This window comes from Lacerta agilis, chromosome 1 (genome assembly GCF_009819535.1).
Source record: "Lacerta agilis isolate rLacAgi1 chromosome 1, rLacAgi1.pri, whole genome shotgun sequence".
Lineage (NCBI taxonomy): Eukaryota > Metazoa > Chordata > Lepidosauria > Squamata > Lacertidae > Lacerta > Lacerta agilis.
This window is the reverse complement of record NC_046312.1, coordinates 133,238,096-133,259,265: the sequence shown is the minus strand read 5'-3', so window position 1 is coordinate 133,259,265 and position 21,170 is coordinate 133,238,096. Positions and strand designations below refer to the sequence as shown.

Here is a 21,170-nt window from a genome sequence, read left to right as displayed (position 1 = left end):
TTGCTTACTTACTGCTCTTCATCCGCAGATCTCAGGCAGTTTCACAACATAAAATTACAGTATAAAAACCATAAAATACATAGTACAAATAAGAACAACAACAAAAAATAATTCCCCCCACATACACACACACATTTAAAAGGGCCACTGCACCAGTCCCAGACCCTTACAGACTCATCACAGGAAAACATCCAAGTCTGAACAAAGCTACAATTTCCCCCAGATTTTTAACCTGTTAGAATAATTCTCATAACATACCCACAAATCCAGTTACAGGTGGGTAGCCGTGTTGGTCTGCCATAGTCGAAACAAAATAGAAAATTCTTTCCAGTAGCACCTTAGAGACCAACTGAGTTTGTTCTTGGTATGAGCTTTCGTGTGCATGCACACTTCTTCAGGTATCTGAAGAAGGTATCTGAAGAAGTGTGCATGCACACGAAAGCTCATACCAAGAACAAACTCAGTTGGTCTCTAAGGTGCTACTGGAAAGAATTTTCTATACCCACAAATGTGGCCTTTATGGAACCTTAACATTCTTTTTCAGTTTTGCAACTGTTGGACCCCTATGCAATTTTGATGAAGCTACAGGTGCATGCCTGCATGCCTTGCCTTTTTGCCATGTAGGCACCACAATCCGAAATGGGCTAAAACCACAGAACTGGAACACCACCACAAGAAACACAGCAGTATTCTTTATTTCTTCTTGCTGTGTAAAAATGAAGGAATAACATATTAGTAATATGGACAGTACAATGGAGACGTGTGCTCCTATGGCTGCTCTTGCGAGTGGCGGCGGGAGGAGCAGCAGCCCGAAAGGAGCCCTTTTGGGCCGCTGTTCCCCCCGCTGCCCACCTCTTGCAAGTACAGGCACAGGAGCCACTGTTGGGAGAGGTGCTGCACTGTGCCTCTCCCAACCGTGGCTCCTATGCCTGCTCTTGTGAGCACCCTTTTGCCGCTGGCGGCGGCTGCAGGGGAGGAGGAACGAGCAGCCCAAAAGCTGATGGGAGCCATGGCTCTGGCAGCAGAGGCATCCCTCCACTCGCAACTGCAGCGGCAGCCAAGGGATCCCGCTGCCGTACAGTGCCTTCGCTGCATAAGATGCACAGACATTTCCCCTTGCTTTTTAGGATGGAAAAAGTGCATCTTATGGAGTGAAAAATACGGGTATATGAGTAAAAATTGTAGGAGAGAGAAATAAAAGTGGTATAACTGTATGTCTGTTATAGACCTTCAAACCAGACTGAAAACATGGATGATGCCTTCCTAGAGCAGATTACTAGATATTAAAAATGGGGATATATAGCAGTCATGGTAGACTGCAACTTCCCCAACTCAAACTCTGCCAAGAATGTAAGGGGCAACAAATTCCTCAATTGCCTTTCTAACAGTTTCATTTCCCAGAAGCTGGAAGAAGCAACTAGGTTTCTAGGGAGTAATTAATCAAGGAAGTGGAATAACTGGGAAGTACTGGGAACCTTGGAAGGAAGTGAACATATCCTCTTGGGTTTCCTGGTACAGAAACAAGAGAAAGCTGGGCATGGAATTATAGAATTGTAGAATTACAGGGCATATAATCCAATCCCCTGAACTAGAACATACATGACAGGTGGCCATACAACCTCTGCTTACAAACCTCCAAAGAACTTGTGGGAGTCTGTTCAACAGTTAAACAGCTCATACTGTCATAAGGTTCTTCCTGATGTTTCGTTGGCATCTCCTTACTTGTAACGTGAAGCCAATAGTTTGGATCCTATCCTCCAAAGCAGGAGAAAACAAGCTTGCTACATCATCCATGGTACAACCCTTTAGATATTGGAAGATGGCTATCCTATCTGCTCTTTATCTCCTCATCCAGGTTAAGCATACCCAGCTCCTTCAACTGTTTCTCATAAGGCTTGGTTTCCAGACCCTTGATCACCTTGGTCGCCCTCCTCTGCACACATTTCAGGTTGTTGACATCCACCTTAAATTGTGGTTCCCAAAACTGGACACAGTATTCCTGGTGTGGTCTGGCAAAGCTAGAATAGAGCAGGACTATTACTTCCCTAATGACTCATGTTAAGCTTGTGGGCTACTAAAACCCTAGATCAGAGCTTTCCAAACTGTGTGTCACAACATGTTAGTGTGTCGGCTGCAGTGTGTAGGTGTGTCGTGCAAAAGCTCCCCGTGCTCCTCTCAGGGCTGAAAAGGGGTTAATTTAACCTCCAGTTTGCTAGTAAATTATGCATGTCTTTAGGGTTTGTCACCAACATTAAAAGTTTGGAAAGCTCTGCCCTCGATCCCTTTCCCACATACTACAGGTGTTCCCAATCTTATATTTGTACAGATGGTCCTTCCTGTCTAAGTATGGAACCTTACATTTGTCCTTATCGAGATTCATTTTGTTAGTCATTTATAAATATCAGGGCTAACTTTCTGAGGGTAAGAGCTGTTCATCAGTGGAAGGTGGTGGACTCTTCTTCATCAGAGGCACATAAGCAGAAGTTAGATGGTCATCTGTCATTAATACTTTCGTTGAGATTCCTGCATTACAGGGTGTTGGACTAGATGATCCTTGGGGTCCTTTCCAACTCTACAATTCTATGATTATATGATTCTATGACTCATGAATGTGTCATGTGACAAAGACGCATGAGAGCAGGAACAGCTGTTGAAGCCTAACTGCTATAACTGTCGTTCTAAGATGTAACTGCCATTCTAGACTGTAACTGTCTTTCAGTGCTGTGTGAGTTACTTACTTTGACTGTGGTGACTAGTTTCTCTCAGTGTGTGCCAGTATAGAGAAGAGCCTGTGTTCTATATGTGATCTATTTTTCAGAAGAAGTTTATTTTAAACTTAATAAAAGTTTTTTATTTGTTTCAATGAAAACTCTGCTTAAATAATTCCCGCTGCGCGTCAGAATGGTATATGAGAAAATAGCTCAGATGTTACTTGAGCAGCAGTTACTCTTGGTCTGAACATTATGTATGAGCTACAGCTTCTCAGTGGCTGGCTTTCCTTTCACAGAGAGTTGCCTCTTCGTTTATAGGATTCTAGCCTTCTCCAGCAGATAGAGCAGGGAAGACTTTGGTTGCACTAGGCCAGGGGTCAGCAACCTTTTTCAGCCATGGACCGGTCCACCATCCCTCAGAACATGTGGTGGGCCGGACTATATTTTTTGGGGGGAAATGAACGAATTCCTATGCCCCACAAATAACCCAGAGATGCATTTTAAATAAAAGGGCACATTCTACTCATGTAAAAACACGCTGATTCCCGGACCGTCCGTGGGCCGGACTGAGGCGGCGATTGGGCCTTAGGTTGTCTACCCCTGCACTAGGGCTTCTGCTATAAGAGTCACTTGAGTCAGAGGAGGTCATTGTGATGTCTTCATGCCAGAAGGTTACTCTCTCCAGAGTAATGTCCACAGTGGTGAATGCTCAACTTCTTGGAACTGCTAGCAGATCATTTAGGCATGGCTAAGCTCTTCTGGTTTTCTCCTTGCTCTCCTTCCTTTCAACGAAATAGTGGACACTTAAACATTGAAGTTGTATCAATTTAGCACCCTATGTGTTATCATGGTTCAGAAGGGGCCACTTCTGTCACAATTTCTGATTTGGGTTCATAGCACAATAACCACATATTATTCAGAAATAAGTCCCACTGAATTCCATAGAGATTGTTCCCTAATAGATATGCACAGAATTGCTTGACTTGATTAGTCTTAAAAGTGCCACACAGAACCGTTAGCAAGGGTTCCCATAAATTGATCATTAAAGAACAGGAAGCAGAGAGTAGGAATAAATGGACAGTTCTCATCATGGATGGATATAAGAAGTGGGGTCCCTCCAAAGATCATTATTGGGACCACTCTTTAACTTGTTGCCTTCCTCCTAGTTTGTATCCCCAACTGGTTAAAATGTATAAGATATGACGCTGCAGGCGGGGTGGGTGTGGATGATGCGTAAGTATACTGATACTGTTATTTTAAAAGAATGTACTCACTAGTATGTGAATGAAGGAGCCATATCAAAGTAGTTAGTGCAATAACAAATTCTGTAAAACTTTATAGGATATATATACTTGTGTGTGTATGTCTAACAGTGTGTTTCATATTACCTCTTTCTTCTTAATAGGGCATGCTGCTGAAGCGAAGTGGCAAATCTTTAAATAAAGAGTGGAAAAAGAAATATGTTACTCTCTGTGATAATGGCGTACTGACCTATCATCCAAGTTTACATGTAAGTGTGCATGCATCTCACAGTTATCAAATGATGTTTCAAAACTAGGAACCAGACCCACACAAATTATGAGTAATAATCCTATTTATAATCAAGAAACGTAAAAGCCTTATTAGTGAATATTCTTCAGAATGCAGCCCAACAAGGCAACAACAAAAACCCACCAACAGCATATGAATCAATATGGCTAACTTGACCTAACAACCCCTCTCCCTCACACTCACAAGCAAAACTTACTGCGGCCAACTGAAGGCAACCAACCAGACCCTGGGATCCCCAATCCCCCCCCCCCGAAACCTTGCAAATACACAGAAACATTGCAAAATACACTAAGTAAAAGAACGAAAGTTGACTACCCACCTTCTCTCTTCCCTGCTCTCCCCCCACCTTTCTTTCCCCCCAACCATATATTGTCTAATACATTAGTGTCTCACGTTGAATATTAACTAGTCGTAGAAAGGACTCTATGTATTGAAAAGCACAGGTGCTATATGTACTTAGGTAACCCAATAAAATATTTAATAAAAACAACTTTAAAAAAAGAAAAGAAAGGAACTACCATTTTATTATGAGATTAATTCTAAGCACACAGTGGAGAAACTAAAAGTTGTAGAACATACACTCTAGAAACCAGAGCAGGAGATAGTAAGGCTTCCCCAAACTAAGGCCTGTGGGCCAGATGCGGCCTGAGGGACTCCGTTATCTGGCCCGCGGCAACGCCCGCTGCCACCGCCCATTTTTACCGGTGCAGCACAGCTGCCCACTTTCGGGTCAACGGAGCGATGGAAATAGCTTGTGCGCATTGCGTAAGCCTCCTTTCCAGCGCACTTACGGGTCTGTGGAGACCCGCGCACATGCACACAAGCTATTTCCAGCGCTCCATCAACCTGAAAGTGCACCGGAAATAGTGTGTGGGCACACGCTCCCCTGCCCTCCAGCCCGCCACGCGGTCAGCACTGGAGGAACCGGCCCGAGGCCAGGTAAGTTTGGTGACCCCTGTAGTAACTGCTTTTTCAAAAGACATAATTTGATGCACCTCCACATGTACATACCTCCATATGTGGTAGGAATGCCCCAAACCCTTCTGGACAGCAGTCCTACAAGAATATGCAAAATAACTAAACAGGTATTGGAACTGGCCCTATTTAACATCTTCCAAGATAATAATGCCCACTCTCACTATAAAGAGCTCATAACCCACCTATGCTCAGCAGCCAGAAGCATCATAGCCATACACTGGAGAGGCCTGTCAGGAGTGAATATGGGATAAGCTATGGGGAGGAAGGCGAAAACGGGGGGAAAGACAAACAGGAGGAAGGCGGAAGTTCAACGGGAGAAGCTGTGGGGAGGCAGGCAAAAACGGGGAAAATATGGAGAGAAGGCAGGCGGAAGTTCAACAGGAGAAGCTATAATAATAATAATAATAATAATAATAATAATAATAATAATAATAAAATTTTATTTATACCCCGCCCTTCCCAGCCAAAAACCGGGCTCAGGGCGGCTAACACTAATTAAAATCACAGCAAAAACATAAACACACTCAATTTAAAATAACGGATTAAAATACAAATTTAAAAATTTAATATTAAAACTGCAGTCTCATTTTTCAAATAACCCACCAATAAAAGAATGAAGCATAAATATCAAACAGAAACCGTTTCCAAAGGCCAGGTGGAACAGCTCCATCTTGCAGGCCCTGTGGAAAGATGCCAAATCCCACAGGGCCCTGGTCTCTTCTGATAGACTGTTCCACCAAGTTGGGGCCACTACTGAGAAGGCCCTGGCCCTAGTTGAGGCCAACCTAGCATCTTTGTTGCTGAGGATCTCCAAAAGATTATTATTTGAGGACCTTAAGGTCCTACACAGGACATACTAGGAGAGGCGGTCCCTTAGGTACGAGGGTCCTAAGCTGCATAGGGCTTTAAAGGTCAAAACCAGCACCTTAAACCTGACCCTGTACTCCACCGGGAGCCAGTGCAGCTGGTAGAGCACTGGATGAATGTGGACAACTCCTTCCCTAGCGCCACTCTCTGTCCCCGACCTGAGATAAAGGAGTGCAGCCATTGTCGGACTGTGCCCTGAATCCCCACATCGGCAAGGCGGTGGTCCAAAAGATCATGGTCGACCACATCAAAGGCTGCTGACAAATCTAAAAGAATCAGCAGGCCCAAACCGCCTCGATCCAGCTGTCTACGGAGATCGTCTGTTAGCGCAACCAAAGCTGTCTCGGTCCCATAACCAGGGCGGAAGCCGGACTGAAATGGATCCAGAGCCAATGTTTCATCCAGAAATCCGCTAAGCTGTTCAGCAACCGCTCTCTCAATTACCTTACCCAGGTACGGAAGATTCGAAACTGGGCGGTAATTGGATAGATCTAAAGGATCTAAGGATGTTTTCTTTAAGAGCGGACACACCACTGCCTCCTTCAATTCCCGTGGGAAAGTCCCCGTGCCAAGGGACAAGTTGATGATCTCACCCGGGGGGGCACGTACCTCATCTGGACACGTTCTAATCAGCCAAGATGGGCACGGGTCAAGGGGGCAAGTGGTGGGCCTTCCAGCTCGGACCAATCTGTCTACATCAGCAGGGAGTATTCGATCAAAGTGGTCCAATACTGGACCCGAGGACAGTTGAGGGGCCTCCAGTTCCGTTATTGTATTGTATTGCTGTGGGGAGGCAGGTGAAAATGGGGGCAAAGACGGAGAGGAGGCAGGTGGAAGTTCAACAGGAAAAGCTGTGGGGAGGCATGTGCTTTCTCTTTTACATCTTCCTTTTCCATTTCACAAAATGAGCCGCAGCAATGCGTGGCCGGGTCAGTTAGTTGATCTATAAAATGAAAGCAATAATCCATGTACTGTACTATAAAATTAATAAGACAGTATTGTAGATGATAAAAATAAAAATTAATTTTTTTTCTTACCTGCACTGATGATAGTCATTGTTTGGATGGGGGGCTTTTACCCATTTCCACAGTCACACAATCAATTAATCAGCAGCTGAACTGTGTTCCACACAGTCACAAAAGCAAACTAACCAAAAAAAGGCTCAAAAACAAAAATGCAAAATAAATAGCAAAAACAAAAGCACCAAACTTAATCTGTTCCGGAAGTCTGTTTGACTTCCGAAATGTTTGAAAACCAAGGCACACTTCTGAGTGGTGCAGGTGCCCCGGAAACAATAGCTGACATCCGCATCGGACATTTGGCTTCTGAAAAATGTTCGAAAACCAGAACACTTCTGGGTTTTTGGTGTTTGAGAACCAAGGTGCCAGTGTACTGTATACAACACTAATGTCTCACAACCAATGTAATTAATGTGTAGAAAACAACCTTAAAAAAAGGGGACTTCCGGTCGTGCACGATGAGAGAATGGCTGACCCGTAACATCTGTGCCATCCATCACGAGTTAATTTGGCGGCTGCGATGGGAGTAAGCAGCCTCCCTTGCCTCGCCCGCAGATGTCCCTTAACCCACTTTTATCCTTTGGGACCGAATTGGGGGGGGCTGGGCGCAAAGGGCTCGTGGGGGATGGAGCTCTTGAATGCTGGCCCTGTTTGTGCATGACTCCCAAAACTGGAAATATAAATTTGGTTAAAGATTTTGGGCATGCCTCGGACAAAGGAGTGGGAAGAATGTTGCTAACAGATTCAGCCCTGAGCTGTTAAGAATGAAAATCGGAAGAAGATATGGACTTTACACTGGTATGTGAAAGAGGGAAAGGAAGGGGGGAGCCCTGGACTCTTATGTTTGTTTTGCCTCAATATTTTACTTAACATGGGCAAAACCTCCCCCAGAAAATCCACTTTCACGGGCAAGCAGACTTTAAAGACTGAGAGTGAATTAGGCAGAATTGGACATCATATATACAAACTGTGTGGACTTGAAACAAGATTTGGAATGATTTAATAGTAATGGAGGACTTCCGGCTGGTAATGGCGCAGCAAAGATTGATTGTTGTGGAGAGTCCGTGAAGCTGAACACCACTTCAAAGGGAGAAGCCAGCTCTGGTGGATGATTGATATTGGATTTTATGGAGGTGTCTGGCTCTCCTGGAAAGGAGTGGATGTAATGCGAGCGGGGGGAGCGGCTGTGCGAAGAAGTTTGGTTTGCAACAGAAGGAGAAGATGGCGACGGCCGAAATGTGGCATTTGGAAGAAGAGTGACCTTATCCATACTGAGACATTATTCATTATAATCTCGTCTGCTTGTTGGCATATATCAGAGGCTGTGAAAGTATTAGGACTATGAATGCAACTGAAAGAGAGGTGAAGATCGCTCCGGAGTCCGAGACATGGGGAGTCCAAAAAAATTGTAAAAATTTGGCATAATTGCAATTGTTTTAATTGGGAATTGTATAATTAATTTGGATTGTAATTTGTTTTTTTTTTTATAAGAATTTATTGGCATTTTTCTATAACAACATATACCCACACCTACAATTAAACAAATGCAAAACAAATAAAACAAATACAAACAATGTCAAGTTTTCTTATTGCATCTTTCTAGAAAAAAAAAAAAATTCTATTTCCATATCTTGACTATTGACTTCCCCTGCCTTTTCACCTTCGAGTTTATATCCTTAATCTATTTTATAACCATTTCTCCTAAAAAAGAAAAAAGAAATTAAATTCAGTTGTATAATTACAATCAATTATATCTTCAACATTTTACTAAAAATACATCATCATAATAATACCTCGTCATAATTCTTCTTCATTTATTCTTATCGATTTCTTATCTTAATCTACATCTTGATCTCAATCCTCTTAATCCATAAACTTAATCCACTTAAATTCACTTTACTTATACTCCCCCTCACAGATCTTCACAACTCATTCGATCAAATCTATCTCTTCTATCCTTAAGATTGCTGCTAATAACATGATAACTTGAAATATCTCCTTTCATGTTCAAATAAAAAATATAACAGAAAATTGTTGACAGTATTCACCCTCCGATTTCAGTTTACCATATCAGGCTACCTTAAATTTTACTTAATGCTTCACCCCACACCCCCTCTGTCCATTATTCTTCTCCTGGTGGCTTCAGCACTAAACTTCCATGTAGCTTCCCTCTCCAAACGTCCACAGATCCAGGCACAGTCCAAATCTCTCCTTGCCCCGAGATCAGAGGTATCCATCTCATCATCTCTCAGCTTCTTCGGTTCTTTGTAACATTTCTTTTCTTCTTGTAAATACCTTAATTCTCTGTCCCTGGCCCCCGAGCTCACACCTCGGGGACTGGATATAAGAAATCTTGACGTCGCCTTGGGGCTGCCACCCCCAGAAAGCGAATTTCTTCTCCGAAGTAGCTCACTCATTTCTCTCCAACTTTGCATCAACCCTCTCAGCTCCTTGGCAAGGCATTCTTCCAAAATGTCAAAAGTTTTAAAAGCCTCCTCTGTGGGCAATTGGTTCCATTTCAGACCCCCACACAAGACTTTGACTTTTCTACAAAGCAGTTCCACCTTCAAGGCAGTGAGTCTCTGTTCATCCGTTAGTCCAGAGTTCAATACCAGTTCAAGGACGAAACCCAACATACTGGCAGAGGAGGAGGAAGTGGGTGTCATATTTCTACTCCCCTCTTTGTTCGTCGCCATTTTCCTGAGCTGGAGCGCAAATACCGCAACTTTAAATGGAGATATTTTCCTCTAGTTAACTTCCCGAAAGAAAAGTTTGCCAGTCTCATGTGTCGATTTTAAATACATTGTAACCAGTTCTGTAGCAGTAATCACTCAAATTGGTTAGATTCTTGAGCTCGAAGGGAGGGAGGCAGGCTGCCCTTCTCCTTCCCCCCGGATCGTCCCAAAAGCACGATTTCTACTCAAATTCTTTACTCACGACCACCGGGTTCCTTTAGCTCCATTCTTCACAGGTAGAACTTAGACGCTCACCGCGGGCTCTGTCGCCGCATTTGCATCCCGGTTGGGGCATGTCCCCGAAGCCCGGCTCCGGTTGTCCCTTCACCCCCACTCCCCCTTTACAGGGGGAGCGAGGGAAGGGTTCGGAGCCTCCGCGGGCGCTGCCGGGGAGCCCAGGGTGCGGGACGCTCTTCCCGCACCCCAACCGGAGCCCCGCTTTGCGGTAGCGGGGCTCCTGACCCCCGGGATGGACAGGGCGCTTCGGACCCGAAGCAGCCCTCGACCACCCGGCGATTGCGTCGCCGCCGGAAGTCTAATTTGGATTGTAATTTGATTGGTAATTGGAGATTTGTATTGGAAAATCAATAAATATGATTTTAAAAAAGACAATGCACATACTTTTGTAAACCAAGAAAATCTTTAATAAAAATTATTTTAAAAGATAAAAGACATAATTTGACTTGAAAGCCCGTGTTCCCTGTCTCTGCTTCCTGGAGCACTTCTCAAATATGAATGGTTTGAAAAAAGGGTGTGCTGTGCAAAATGTAATCTGAGTCGTGGTACCATATAAGTCTTTTTCTCCTCTTAATACACCTGCTACAAAGCCAGGGCACTCCTTCCCCTTTTGAAGACAATAAGAATACATACAGCATGATGTAGCTGAGGATGAAGATTACAAGGCTACTGAATATCTTGAATATCTTTCAAAATTATTCCAACATTAGTAAATGGAGGAATATAGTTCAATCTAGTCTTTACATAATATGATATACCCTTACTTTTAACCTGTTTGGTTCTAGTCCAATGTGTGTGATCCTTCTTCCTATCAGTGAAGCCTTTGTGATATTGAAAAATCATAGAAACATAGAGTTGGAAGGAATCCTGAGGGTCATCTAGACATATTGCTGGTTCCTAGTTTGAGATTCCACCATAAAAAGGCTTTTGCATGGCAACATGCCTTCCCCCACCCCAGTTACCGATAGATAGTCATAATCCGGACAGAAAAAGATTCAGAAATTGGAAGTTGCTTTTTAAAAGACAACACAACACCTAATTAACTAGCTACAACATAAATTCATGTTTCAAAACAACTTTTTAAAATTAATGTTTTATTAGAATTTCATTTATAAAAAGAGTGATAAAAAAGAAAAAAGTGAATGAAAATAGAAATAAAAGAAAAACACATTCCGTTTCCATACATTAGTATACAGATATGTATAGTCTTATTATACAAGTACAGATATGTTTATCAATAACCTAATATTCTTTGTAAAGAATATTCTTTGTAAATAATATATTTGGAATATTTCAAAGCAACAGGTGGGGAGAGTGGGGACATGTGTGGGTTCCATGGTGGGAGGGAGGGCCCACCATTACTCAGCCAACACCATGAAGAACAAGGAACAATTTGCAATCCGGGCTATTTCTATGGGGAGTGGGAAACTCCTGGAGAAGAAATGGAAATTATTCTGATGCAAGTGCTGATCTCCACAGAGGCAAGGCAGCAGAGCTTTTACATTGTTTCATTTCATTTATAAGATTTATCACCCTTCATCATAAGATCTTAGGGTGGTTCACAGGATAAAATACAAAGTAAAAATACAAGGAAATAATAGAAGATCGATAAGCCAAAGACCTGGTGGAAGTGGAAGGCTTTTGCCTGGCGCCTAAAGATACATAATGAAGGCACCAGGCAAACCTCACTGGGTGAGAGCATTCCACAAACAGGGAGCCAGTACAGAAAAGGCCCATTCTCTGGAACTCATATGGAGGAGGCACACAAAGAAGAGCCTCAGATGATGAACGCAGAGTCCGGAACAGTTTATATGGGGAGAGGCAGTCACTGAGGTATTGTGATCCTCAACTGTTTCCATAACCTTTCATTGCCTGCAGACTGCCACCCAATCTTAAACAACTCATCACCCACAATAATACAGCAAGCAGATTTAACATGGACACTGGTACCAGAGCCTGCAATAAACCCAGGTGCCAACTTTGCTGCCATATTACACCCAGACAACACCATCACTGGACCCAACAACATCAAACATACCATCTCAGGCCTATTTGATTGCTCATCTTCTAACATTGTGATGGGAGTGGATAGAGGTTGATTGTCAAAGTATCCATTATTTTTTAATAGGAAAATGTAGTTCTAATCAATGTGAAAATTAGAATTAAAAACATACTTTGATTACAGTTTAGTATTAAAGGGGGGCGTTTGATAAGATGGAATGGTTGATAAATGTAGCTTTCAGTAGTGTTATTGGAGAGCTATCATGCATAGTTTATTTTCTGTGCAATATTAAGCCTCCATTTCATTTATGCTTTATTTATTTGCACATGTTTTGGTATTTTTATAGAAATCATACTTTTTTTCACACTAAATGACAATTATTAAACTTTCTATATCTTTTCCCAGTGGAGTCGAAAGTTTGCTAGGAACATTTCAAAGGCAAACATAATTTCATTTTAAGAAGATCATCTCCCTGCACTTGGAAGTAACCTTGTATTTCTGAATTTTGACTGAAAGTATCACTGTGTGTTATCCAGTAGTACTGAACATATAAGAACAGTGTGCATAACTATGTGGCTATGTCCAGCAGTATTTTATAAATACGTGTTTTTGGCTAAGCTTATAACACAATTGTAGATTTCCTAAGGTCTTTCATAGGAGGAGATGATCTCTTTCCCCCCCAGGTGTGCCTGTGGCCCCAGTGGAAACCAATCAAGGTGCGATTTATGTTCATTAAGTGCTTGTCAAAACTGAAAAATTTTCTAATCAACAGCAATCTAACTGAAGCCTCCTCAGTGGCTGGGAGTGTCGCCTCTGCAGTGTCGACTGCTTGCCTGTTACAACTCTAGGCTAGAAATCCACTGATGATTACATTAGGCTAAGCTTCGAAGTAAATGAACCATATCTTATTTAGGTGCAACTAGCTTCAGTGTAGTCCTGCCCTGCAGGGCACTTTATAGCATTTTATGGCTTTAAAATTAGTGTAGCTTCCCATTTGCTGCAGGGTGCTACATGTTATGCCTTTGAACCCCATAAGCAAAGGGAAGGGGGTCTTTGTTCCCCTCCCTTTATTTTTCCTCTGCATTTTAGCTATTTTATTTTGCATCTTTTCCAGACGGCATTTTGCAATAAAAATGTCTGACTTCCCTCTGTACACAAAAAAGTAGAGACATCAGCATTTGCCAGTCAGTACATACAATACTCTCAAACAATACTTAGCAATCTAAATATATTTGCAGGTTGTTAACCAGTTTTCAATGATCTTTTTCAGTTATAAAATAGCATTTTGAAATAAGATTTGTAATTTGCTGTAATTTGTTGTTTTCCTGTAAAGTATGGTTTGTTTGTATGAATTAAATAAATTTTCAGTCTACTGAGACTGAATTAAATTAGTTATTGATAGGGAAACAAAAGCACAAAGGCATTTCACACAGTTAATTGGATAGAAGTATGCCGAACACATTAAACACAAAGAATTTAACTTAACTCACTTAATTTCTGCAGAAATTAATATTGCTAATTATCAGAATGGTAAAAGATTGATGTGTTTTGCTTACTTTGATTGGAATAAGGAGGCATTGAACAGTGGTGATAAATAAAATAAGGGATGATTAGGTTAGCAGACATTGGATAGGGTTATTATAGTTAGTATACTCTATTATGCCCACATAGATGATAAAGAATTGTTGTCATTGAGTCTTTTTAAAATGAATGAGATTTTTTATCAAGTAAGCTAAATAAAAGTAGAGAAAATCATTGACCCTGTGTGATTTCTAAACTCTCCAGCAGGGCACAGTATGAAACAGTACAAGGTAAATAGTTCCCATGCCAGATCTAGTTAGAAATCAGAAAACCTATTCTGCATGTCCCATAAGACATTTTGAGCATAACAATTCATGCATATGGTCTATGGTTTCTGAACTGCTCAGTCAAGCCCTGATTCTGCAGTGTTCTTAGTAAAGTCTAAGTAAAGCTTTGCCATTAGTAATTTAGCATTTTATATCTCTTCTGCACCATTATAAATGTAGTACTCATACATGGAGATGAAGTACAGACTGATCCCCAACCAAAGATGTACTTTGCAAATCTTAATTTAGTATTATATTTGTAGAAAAGAGTGCATTCTAAAACCTTTAAGAACTTGTACTGCATGAATACCAGGGACATTTGATTCAAAAAAAGAAGGAAAAAAGAAACAGTAGAATCTGTCCCCACGTCACATTTATTAACTTCTATTGGTACTTTCCTCTGCCCCGCATATGTCATGTATTTCTCCCTTTCCTTTCCTTTCCCTTCTGATTCTGGTTAAACGTGGATCATTGGGAACATAGGCAGCTGCCTTTGTACAGAATCAGACCACTGACCCATCTAGCTCAGTACTGTCTACAATGACTGGCAGCAGCTCCAGGATTTCAGCCAGGAGGCTCCTCTTGCCCAACCTGGAGATTCCAAGAATTGAACCGGGGGCCTTCTACACACAAGGCAGATACTCTGCCACTGAGCTTCACACAGCCCATAAATAATGCTTAGCAAGAGAGTGTGTGGATAATCTGATAAAAGTGCATGGCAGCAGCCTTATTTACTGCTGTTTAGCGAGAAACAATATAATGTGTAGTAATGTGGGTGGTGGGTATTTTGCTTTTGATATGTCAAAAACTAAAGCAGAAGCTCTAGATGTCAAACATTTGGATTTTTTGAAATACAACGATTCTGCAGGCAGATACCTTTTTCCTAATGGGGCAATCGGGGGGGGGGGGTGAGATTCAGGAATTCCTACACCCCTAGTTCTAATCTTCTGAAACTATTTGTTTGTTTTAATTTTTAATCTAATCTTAATTTAGCACCTGCATGCTTCTTTTCCAAAAGCAATGTTGAGATAAAACTGGCTCACAACACTAATGCAGTAGAAAATAACATACCGTATATACCCGAGTATAAGCCGACCCAAATATAAACTGAGGCACCTAATTTTCCTACAAAAACCTGGGAAAGCTTATTGACTCAAGTATAAGCCGATTCACCTTTGCTGCTGTGGAGGAGGAGGACGAACGAGCAGCCCGAAAGCAGCCCTTTGGGCTGCTCCTTCCTCTTCCTCCTTTGCCAAGTTTGTATTTATGTGAGCAGTTCAGGAATGGAACAAGCTGCCTGGGGAGAGTAAAGAACCGCTGTTCTTGTACACTTCTTAAGGAATGGTTGACAGGTGAGACCGGGTGGCAGCACAAGCGAAGAGAAAGGGCTTCTTTCTCGCCGCCCCCACCGCCCGCCTCACTTGAGTATAAGCCGAGGGCAGCTTTTTCAGCACAAAAAATGTGCTGAAAAACTAGGCTTATACTCAAGTATATACAGTATGTATGATCTTATTTAGGCACAACTAGCTTCAGTGTAGTCCATGGCTTTAAAATTAGTGTAGCTTCCCATTTGCTGCAGAGTGCTGCATGTTATGCCTTTGAATCCCATAAAACAAAGGGAAGGGGGTCTTTTATATAGTTATGGTGTTATACTGATACATTTGTCAGCTGGGGTCTCACTCGCCCTAGAGGAACACACACTCCAAGCCAGGATTGCAGACTTTGCAGCTCCAAATGTCTGTTAATGGCATGCAACTGATTAAGAGAGACAACACCTTCTTTTCTAATAAAGAGGAATCTTACTCCAGAATGGATCTGTTTCCGATTTCACCTAACATGACTCAGGAAGCATACATGGACTCATAGAACCATATAATTGTAGAGTTTTGCTAATAAGAGGATAGTGCAACTCATCTACGTGAGTTTAGGACTTTTTATTTTAAGAGAAAAAGTGATTTAGATGAGGCACTTTATTTTGTATGGTATGCAGAAAGCTTTTCTTTCTATCTCAATGCTAGAACTGGACGTTGGAAGTTTTACTACAGCCCATAAAGAGGTGTTGATGGCCACTGACTTGGATGACTTCAAAATAAGATTCATGGAGGAAAGGGCTATTAATGGCTGCTAACCATGATGGTCATGCTCCACCTCCACTCTCAGTTGCTGGGGAATACAAGTGGGGAGAGTCCTGCATTCAGGCTTGCCATGGGCACCTGGTTGTTGGGCCATTAGCCTGATCCAGGCTCTTCTTATTTTCTTATGAAGCTAATAAAGGGTGCTCCTAGCCACACTCCTCTTCAAAATGCCCCAATAGAAGTGGGGTGGAATAATTTTAATTATTATAAAAATGAAGTTCAGCAAAAATTTAAGATAGTTGTAATCTCTGAAAATAGTGCCTAACTTGGATTGCGCAGTTACTTTTTATTTTAAAATTTGCAAAATATTTGGTAACTTCCTCTTAGTCATTTATAAGCAAAAGTTTATTTCAACACATGTTGTACAACCTTATGGGCAGTGGGCACTAGTGTAGTCAAAATTATCACATCAGCACTGCTCTGTTTGCACAAATGCCAAGGGTATCCTCCGAAAGAAAAGCAATGGCTATCAATATAGTGGGTGTATTGTAGGAATTTATTGATTGATTAATGTGTTTTGAGTTTAACTTCAACTACCACATTGCCCACAGCTGACTAAGATGAAGTTGCCAGTTAATGATAACTGTAGGCAATTACGCATGTTGTATTTTACTAGCACAAGAGATTGCGTGCAGATCTCAGTTTAACAGAAACGCTTGCATCTAGGTAATGGAGGTAAAGTGTCTTTTCGATGCACTATGCTTCTTTACAGCAATTGCTGTGCAGATATTCAGAACAGATTGGGTGTGTTGTTGCATATTATTATTTCTGTAGGAATCCGTTTGGCGTACTGAAGTCCTAATGGAATATGCCACGACCTTCCCCACACAAACTGACTGCCCAAATCCCCTTGAAAACATCTCCACAGAAGGTGGTACCCGTGTTAAGCTGTGCTTCTGTCAGCAAGCTGAGAGCTGTGGGTCTCTGACATGGCACTCAATTGCTAGCAGGTTTCTCTCATTGCACCTCATTTGCATCTGGGACATCAATTAGCATGTTTGTTGAGGCTAATTGAATGAAACTCAATCATAGCTCTTAATTGCTTGACTATGTGAAAAGAAATCACATTAATGCAGCTAATTAAGTGTATGGCAATAGATGCAACATAATTAGGAGTGGAATGTAAAAAACAAGCGATGGCAGAGGTGCAAGAGCCATGGGGTGCAGGGCATTCAGATGCTCAGTTACCTTGATATGAACACCTTTCGGGAGGAGCCCCTCCTGCCTCTGGTGCTTTTTGTATGCTGCTGAATTATGAACGTGGAAAACTTGAGAGGCAAAATGTAAATGGATTTGCAATTACTACTTTTTCAAGCTGTTGAGGGGCAGAAGATAGCACTTCTGGGGTGGGCCACTATGGAGTGGGCTCTGGGGACTTGTTAAGTGCTGTTTAAAAGTACTTGGCTTTGAATTACCCTCGTGTCTTGTTAAAGGTTCTTTCCCCCTCCTGTCCCCCCATCTTTTTTTCTGCGATCAGCATTTTCTACAACTAACGTCTAGGGGAGTTTTCTTTGTAATATTTGCATATCAAAATCAGGCTTGCTATCTTCTCTTTAACACAGCATATTCCAGATGACAGGGTCATCTTCATCTTTTTCTAATGTGATCATACAATAAATCACTATTCTGAAGTGACTATGCTTTTTTGTAACCTTTTATTTCTCCAGGGCAGCAAAATTTGCGATGGAAAAGTGTTGAGATCTTGCTGGAAGGAAACACAGCACTTTGCCAGTTTCTTAGTCTGTGAAACAATTACTGTTATGTACTTTATATATAGTGAAAGGGACTGTTGCATTACAAAGTGTTGAAACATTAAGGAATAGTTTAAGATGACATTTCATACAGTGATGTTAGCGTCACAATTTCAATGAAAAACAGTATTGACATTTCCCCCTGAAACACTCCCCTCTGCCACCACCGCCTAAAATGTATTTGTGGCTTATATACTAGAAGCCTTACTATATTGTACCTGGAAAAGGTGAGGGATTCATAACATGAGACTGATAACACGGGCAGAGAACTACCGGAGTCAGCCCCCCAAACAATTATTATGGGGGGGCCCAGGCACCTACTGATTTTGTAGAATCTGCAATGGGTAAAAACACTGGGTTTAAACCGCTCCATCGAGCACAATGTCATGATATGTTGGGAGATCATGATATGTTGGAAGTTAGCTATCCCTGGTCTAAAAGTTTAGGATTTTGAAAACATTTTATTGCATTTACATGGAATATTTCATTTACATGGAATATACAATCAAGGTTTAATTAAAATTTTAAATTCTTGTTGTCTCAAGTTGAGCCACGGACACTTAACATGTATGTTATATAAATTTCAAAGTGGGAGCTAGTATTGACTTCAAAAAGTAATGTATGCTTTTTGCAATGATACTGTATGTGATTTGTCAAGACTAGCTTCTGAACTGTTGATGTCTTTCATTCTTCTCCCTCAGTAATAACCTTTAAAAACAAACATACGGCTACACTGTTTATCAGACTTCCCCCCCCCCAATCAATTTTTCCTTTCTTTGCAGTTAGATTTTGGAATTAAGTAGTACTGTCTTGGTGAAAAGCATAGATGCATAAGAGTGAATTCCCATACAGTGGTACCTCGGGTTACAGATGCTTCAGGTTACAGACTCCACTAACCCAGAAATAGTACCTTGGGTTAAGAACTTTGCTCCAGGATGAGAACAGAAATCGCGTGGTGGCAGCGTGAGGCACCATTAGCTAAAGTGGTATCTCAGGTTAAGAACAGTTTCAGGTTAAGAACGGACCTCCAGAACGAATTAAGTTCTTAACCAGAGGTACCACAGTACTTTGTACCTCATTGGAGTGGCTTTGCCTTATACCATGCATCTAATGCTGGGCTAATTCTTTCATCGGTGCCTTTTATGCCTGTTGAAAATTAGGTCTGTTAATTGTGTTCTGCATGACTCCTACATTGATGGAGCTTTGCACATTCATCTGCATTTTATTGTCCTGAGTCACTTCAATTTGTCTTTAAAAAATACAAGTTTTTTTTAAAAAAAATAAATAAGGTCTGTATCATCAATCAAGGCTGTTATACCATGGGGTAGATACCGGTAGTTACTCATTTTAGGCAGACATCTGAAAACTGTTCTGTTGCATAAGCTAATACAGTTTCCCACTCTCTGTCTATGCTTTTGCATGTCCATGTGTGTCATGTGTAACAAAAATATTACTTGTTTGCTGTCTTTCATATAGAGGCTCCAAAGAGCTGCTTGACATGTACCCATGGGTTTGAGCATTCCTAGTGGGAATTATATACTTTCCTGTTTAACAGCCTAGCACCTCCTGTGCTATGTACAGTCTGCTTTCAGTAGTTCTCTGAAGTTCAACAGTAGTTTTGCATATAGAACAGTGCACTGCTCTTTTAATAAATCAACACCCAAAGCCCTATTGGGCAGATGGAACTAGTCATGTAAGGTCTTTGGCTCCTACCATGCTGTTCTGATGTTTCTTTAAAAAAAATCATATCCATCATCTCTCCCACATTAAAATACATACCTTCATGTTCCTTTCATGCAGGATTATATGCAGAATGTTCACGGAAAAGAAATTGATCTTCTGAGGACCACAGTTAAAGTCCCAGGGAAGAGGCCACCTCGAGCTACATCAGCATGTGTACCCATCTCCAGTCCGAAAACAAATGGCTTGTCCAAAGACATGAGTAGTTTACAGATATCACCAAATTCCGGTAAGTTTGAAAGCAACACGACTACAGTCCATTGAAGTTCTATGATTTAAGTGTTGCTGGTTTTTTGTATGGAGGATCACGCTATTGTGTGACCCCAACTGCCATCTGAAGGTGTACATTCCAGGCATTGTGTCAGTGTACCTCCCAAGATATTCTAACTGGTGTGGAGAATGCAGAACTGCTAAGGAGTTGGTAGTTAGCAACTTCTGCACCCCAGGCAACATTTCTGACCCTACAACCAACTTTTTCAACCCCCAAGACCCATTTTGCTAGTGGAGGTAGAGTCTGTGGCAGAGAAAGAAACCTCTGCCCTCTCCACTTTTGAAATGATCAAGAGGGAACAAAATACCTCCCCATTGGGATCTCTCTGCATGTTAGCATGTGTGTGTCTGCCTGCATGTGAGAGTAGGTGTTGTGTGTAGTGTAAGAGTGTGGGGTAACCACATCCACCAATGGCAGGCAACAGTGCAGTCTCGGGACCAAAAACATGTCAACTATCTAAGTCTTGATTTGATGATGCAATGATTGGGGGCCTGATAGAGGATACTTTTGAGCAAATAATCAGGACAAGAGTGGCTACCAGATAAAATTTCAGCTTGTGAGTGTTAAAACACAGGTTACATAAGATGAGTATTTTCCTCACATTTACCATAAGGTCAATGGGTCTTTATTTCTAAGGTCAATGGGTCTTTATTTCTATGACATGTTTAGAACATCTGATACTGTTTCAGTGTTTTGTGTTGGAAGCTGATATCTTAAGACTGCACCAGTCTACTGGCATTGGCAGCAGCATATTCTTTTATCCCCTGCCCAGCCTGTTGGGCTAAAGACTGTTTGAGACTGCCTAATGGCTTTCATGGAGGCCATGAAGTGCCAAACCAGTCCAACAACAGAGGTCCTCCAACACCATGCCAGAAACCAGCTTGGTTAGAGATGCTGCAAAGTATGAGGGTGGTTGATAGACCAGCAGCATCCTCAGTCTGTCTCTGGCCCAGTACAGGTGCAGACCTTCTAAATCCATCCCAAGATCAAGTGGTTTTCTGTTGAGGTGGCACTTGTATGAACAATAGCACTTGCTGCCCTCAGCCCCTTGGTCTAGTCTGGTGCTGAACCGAGAACCCAGATGGGCACAATCGAGTTAGGTCAGGGCCACCTAGCATTACGGTTACCAGACATCCACATTTCCCAGGGACAGTCCCCAGATTTACAAATCAGTCCCCATACAAAATCCATTGAAGTTGAAAAGTGTCCCCGGATTCATTGAAAAAAATCTGGTAACCTTAACCTAGCTCACCTATCCAAGTCGCAATAAGGCAAGCCTTTCATCCACAGTCAAGTCATGGATACGCATGATCTTGATACAGGCTA

General features: G+C 41.8%; 1 protein-coding gene across 1 annotated transcript in view; it reads left to right on the top strand.

The window, feature by feature from the left end:
• AGAP1 (ArfGAP with GTPase domain, ankyrin repeat and PH domain 1) overlaps window positions 1–21,170 on the top strand; it is a 372,692-nt gene that overhangs the window by 196,017 nt on the left and 155,505 nt on the right. Inside the window, 2 exon segments of the mRNA XM_033172415.1 lie at window positions 4,117–4,221; window positions 19,634–19,802. Coding sequence (XP_033028306.1) covers window positions 4,117–4,221; window positions 19,634–19,802 — 274 coding nt within the window.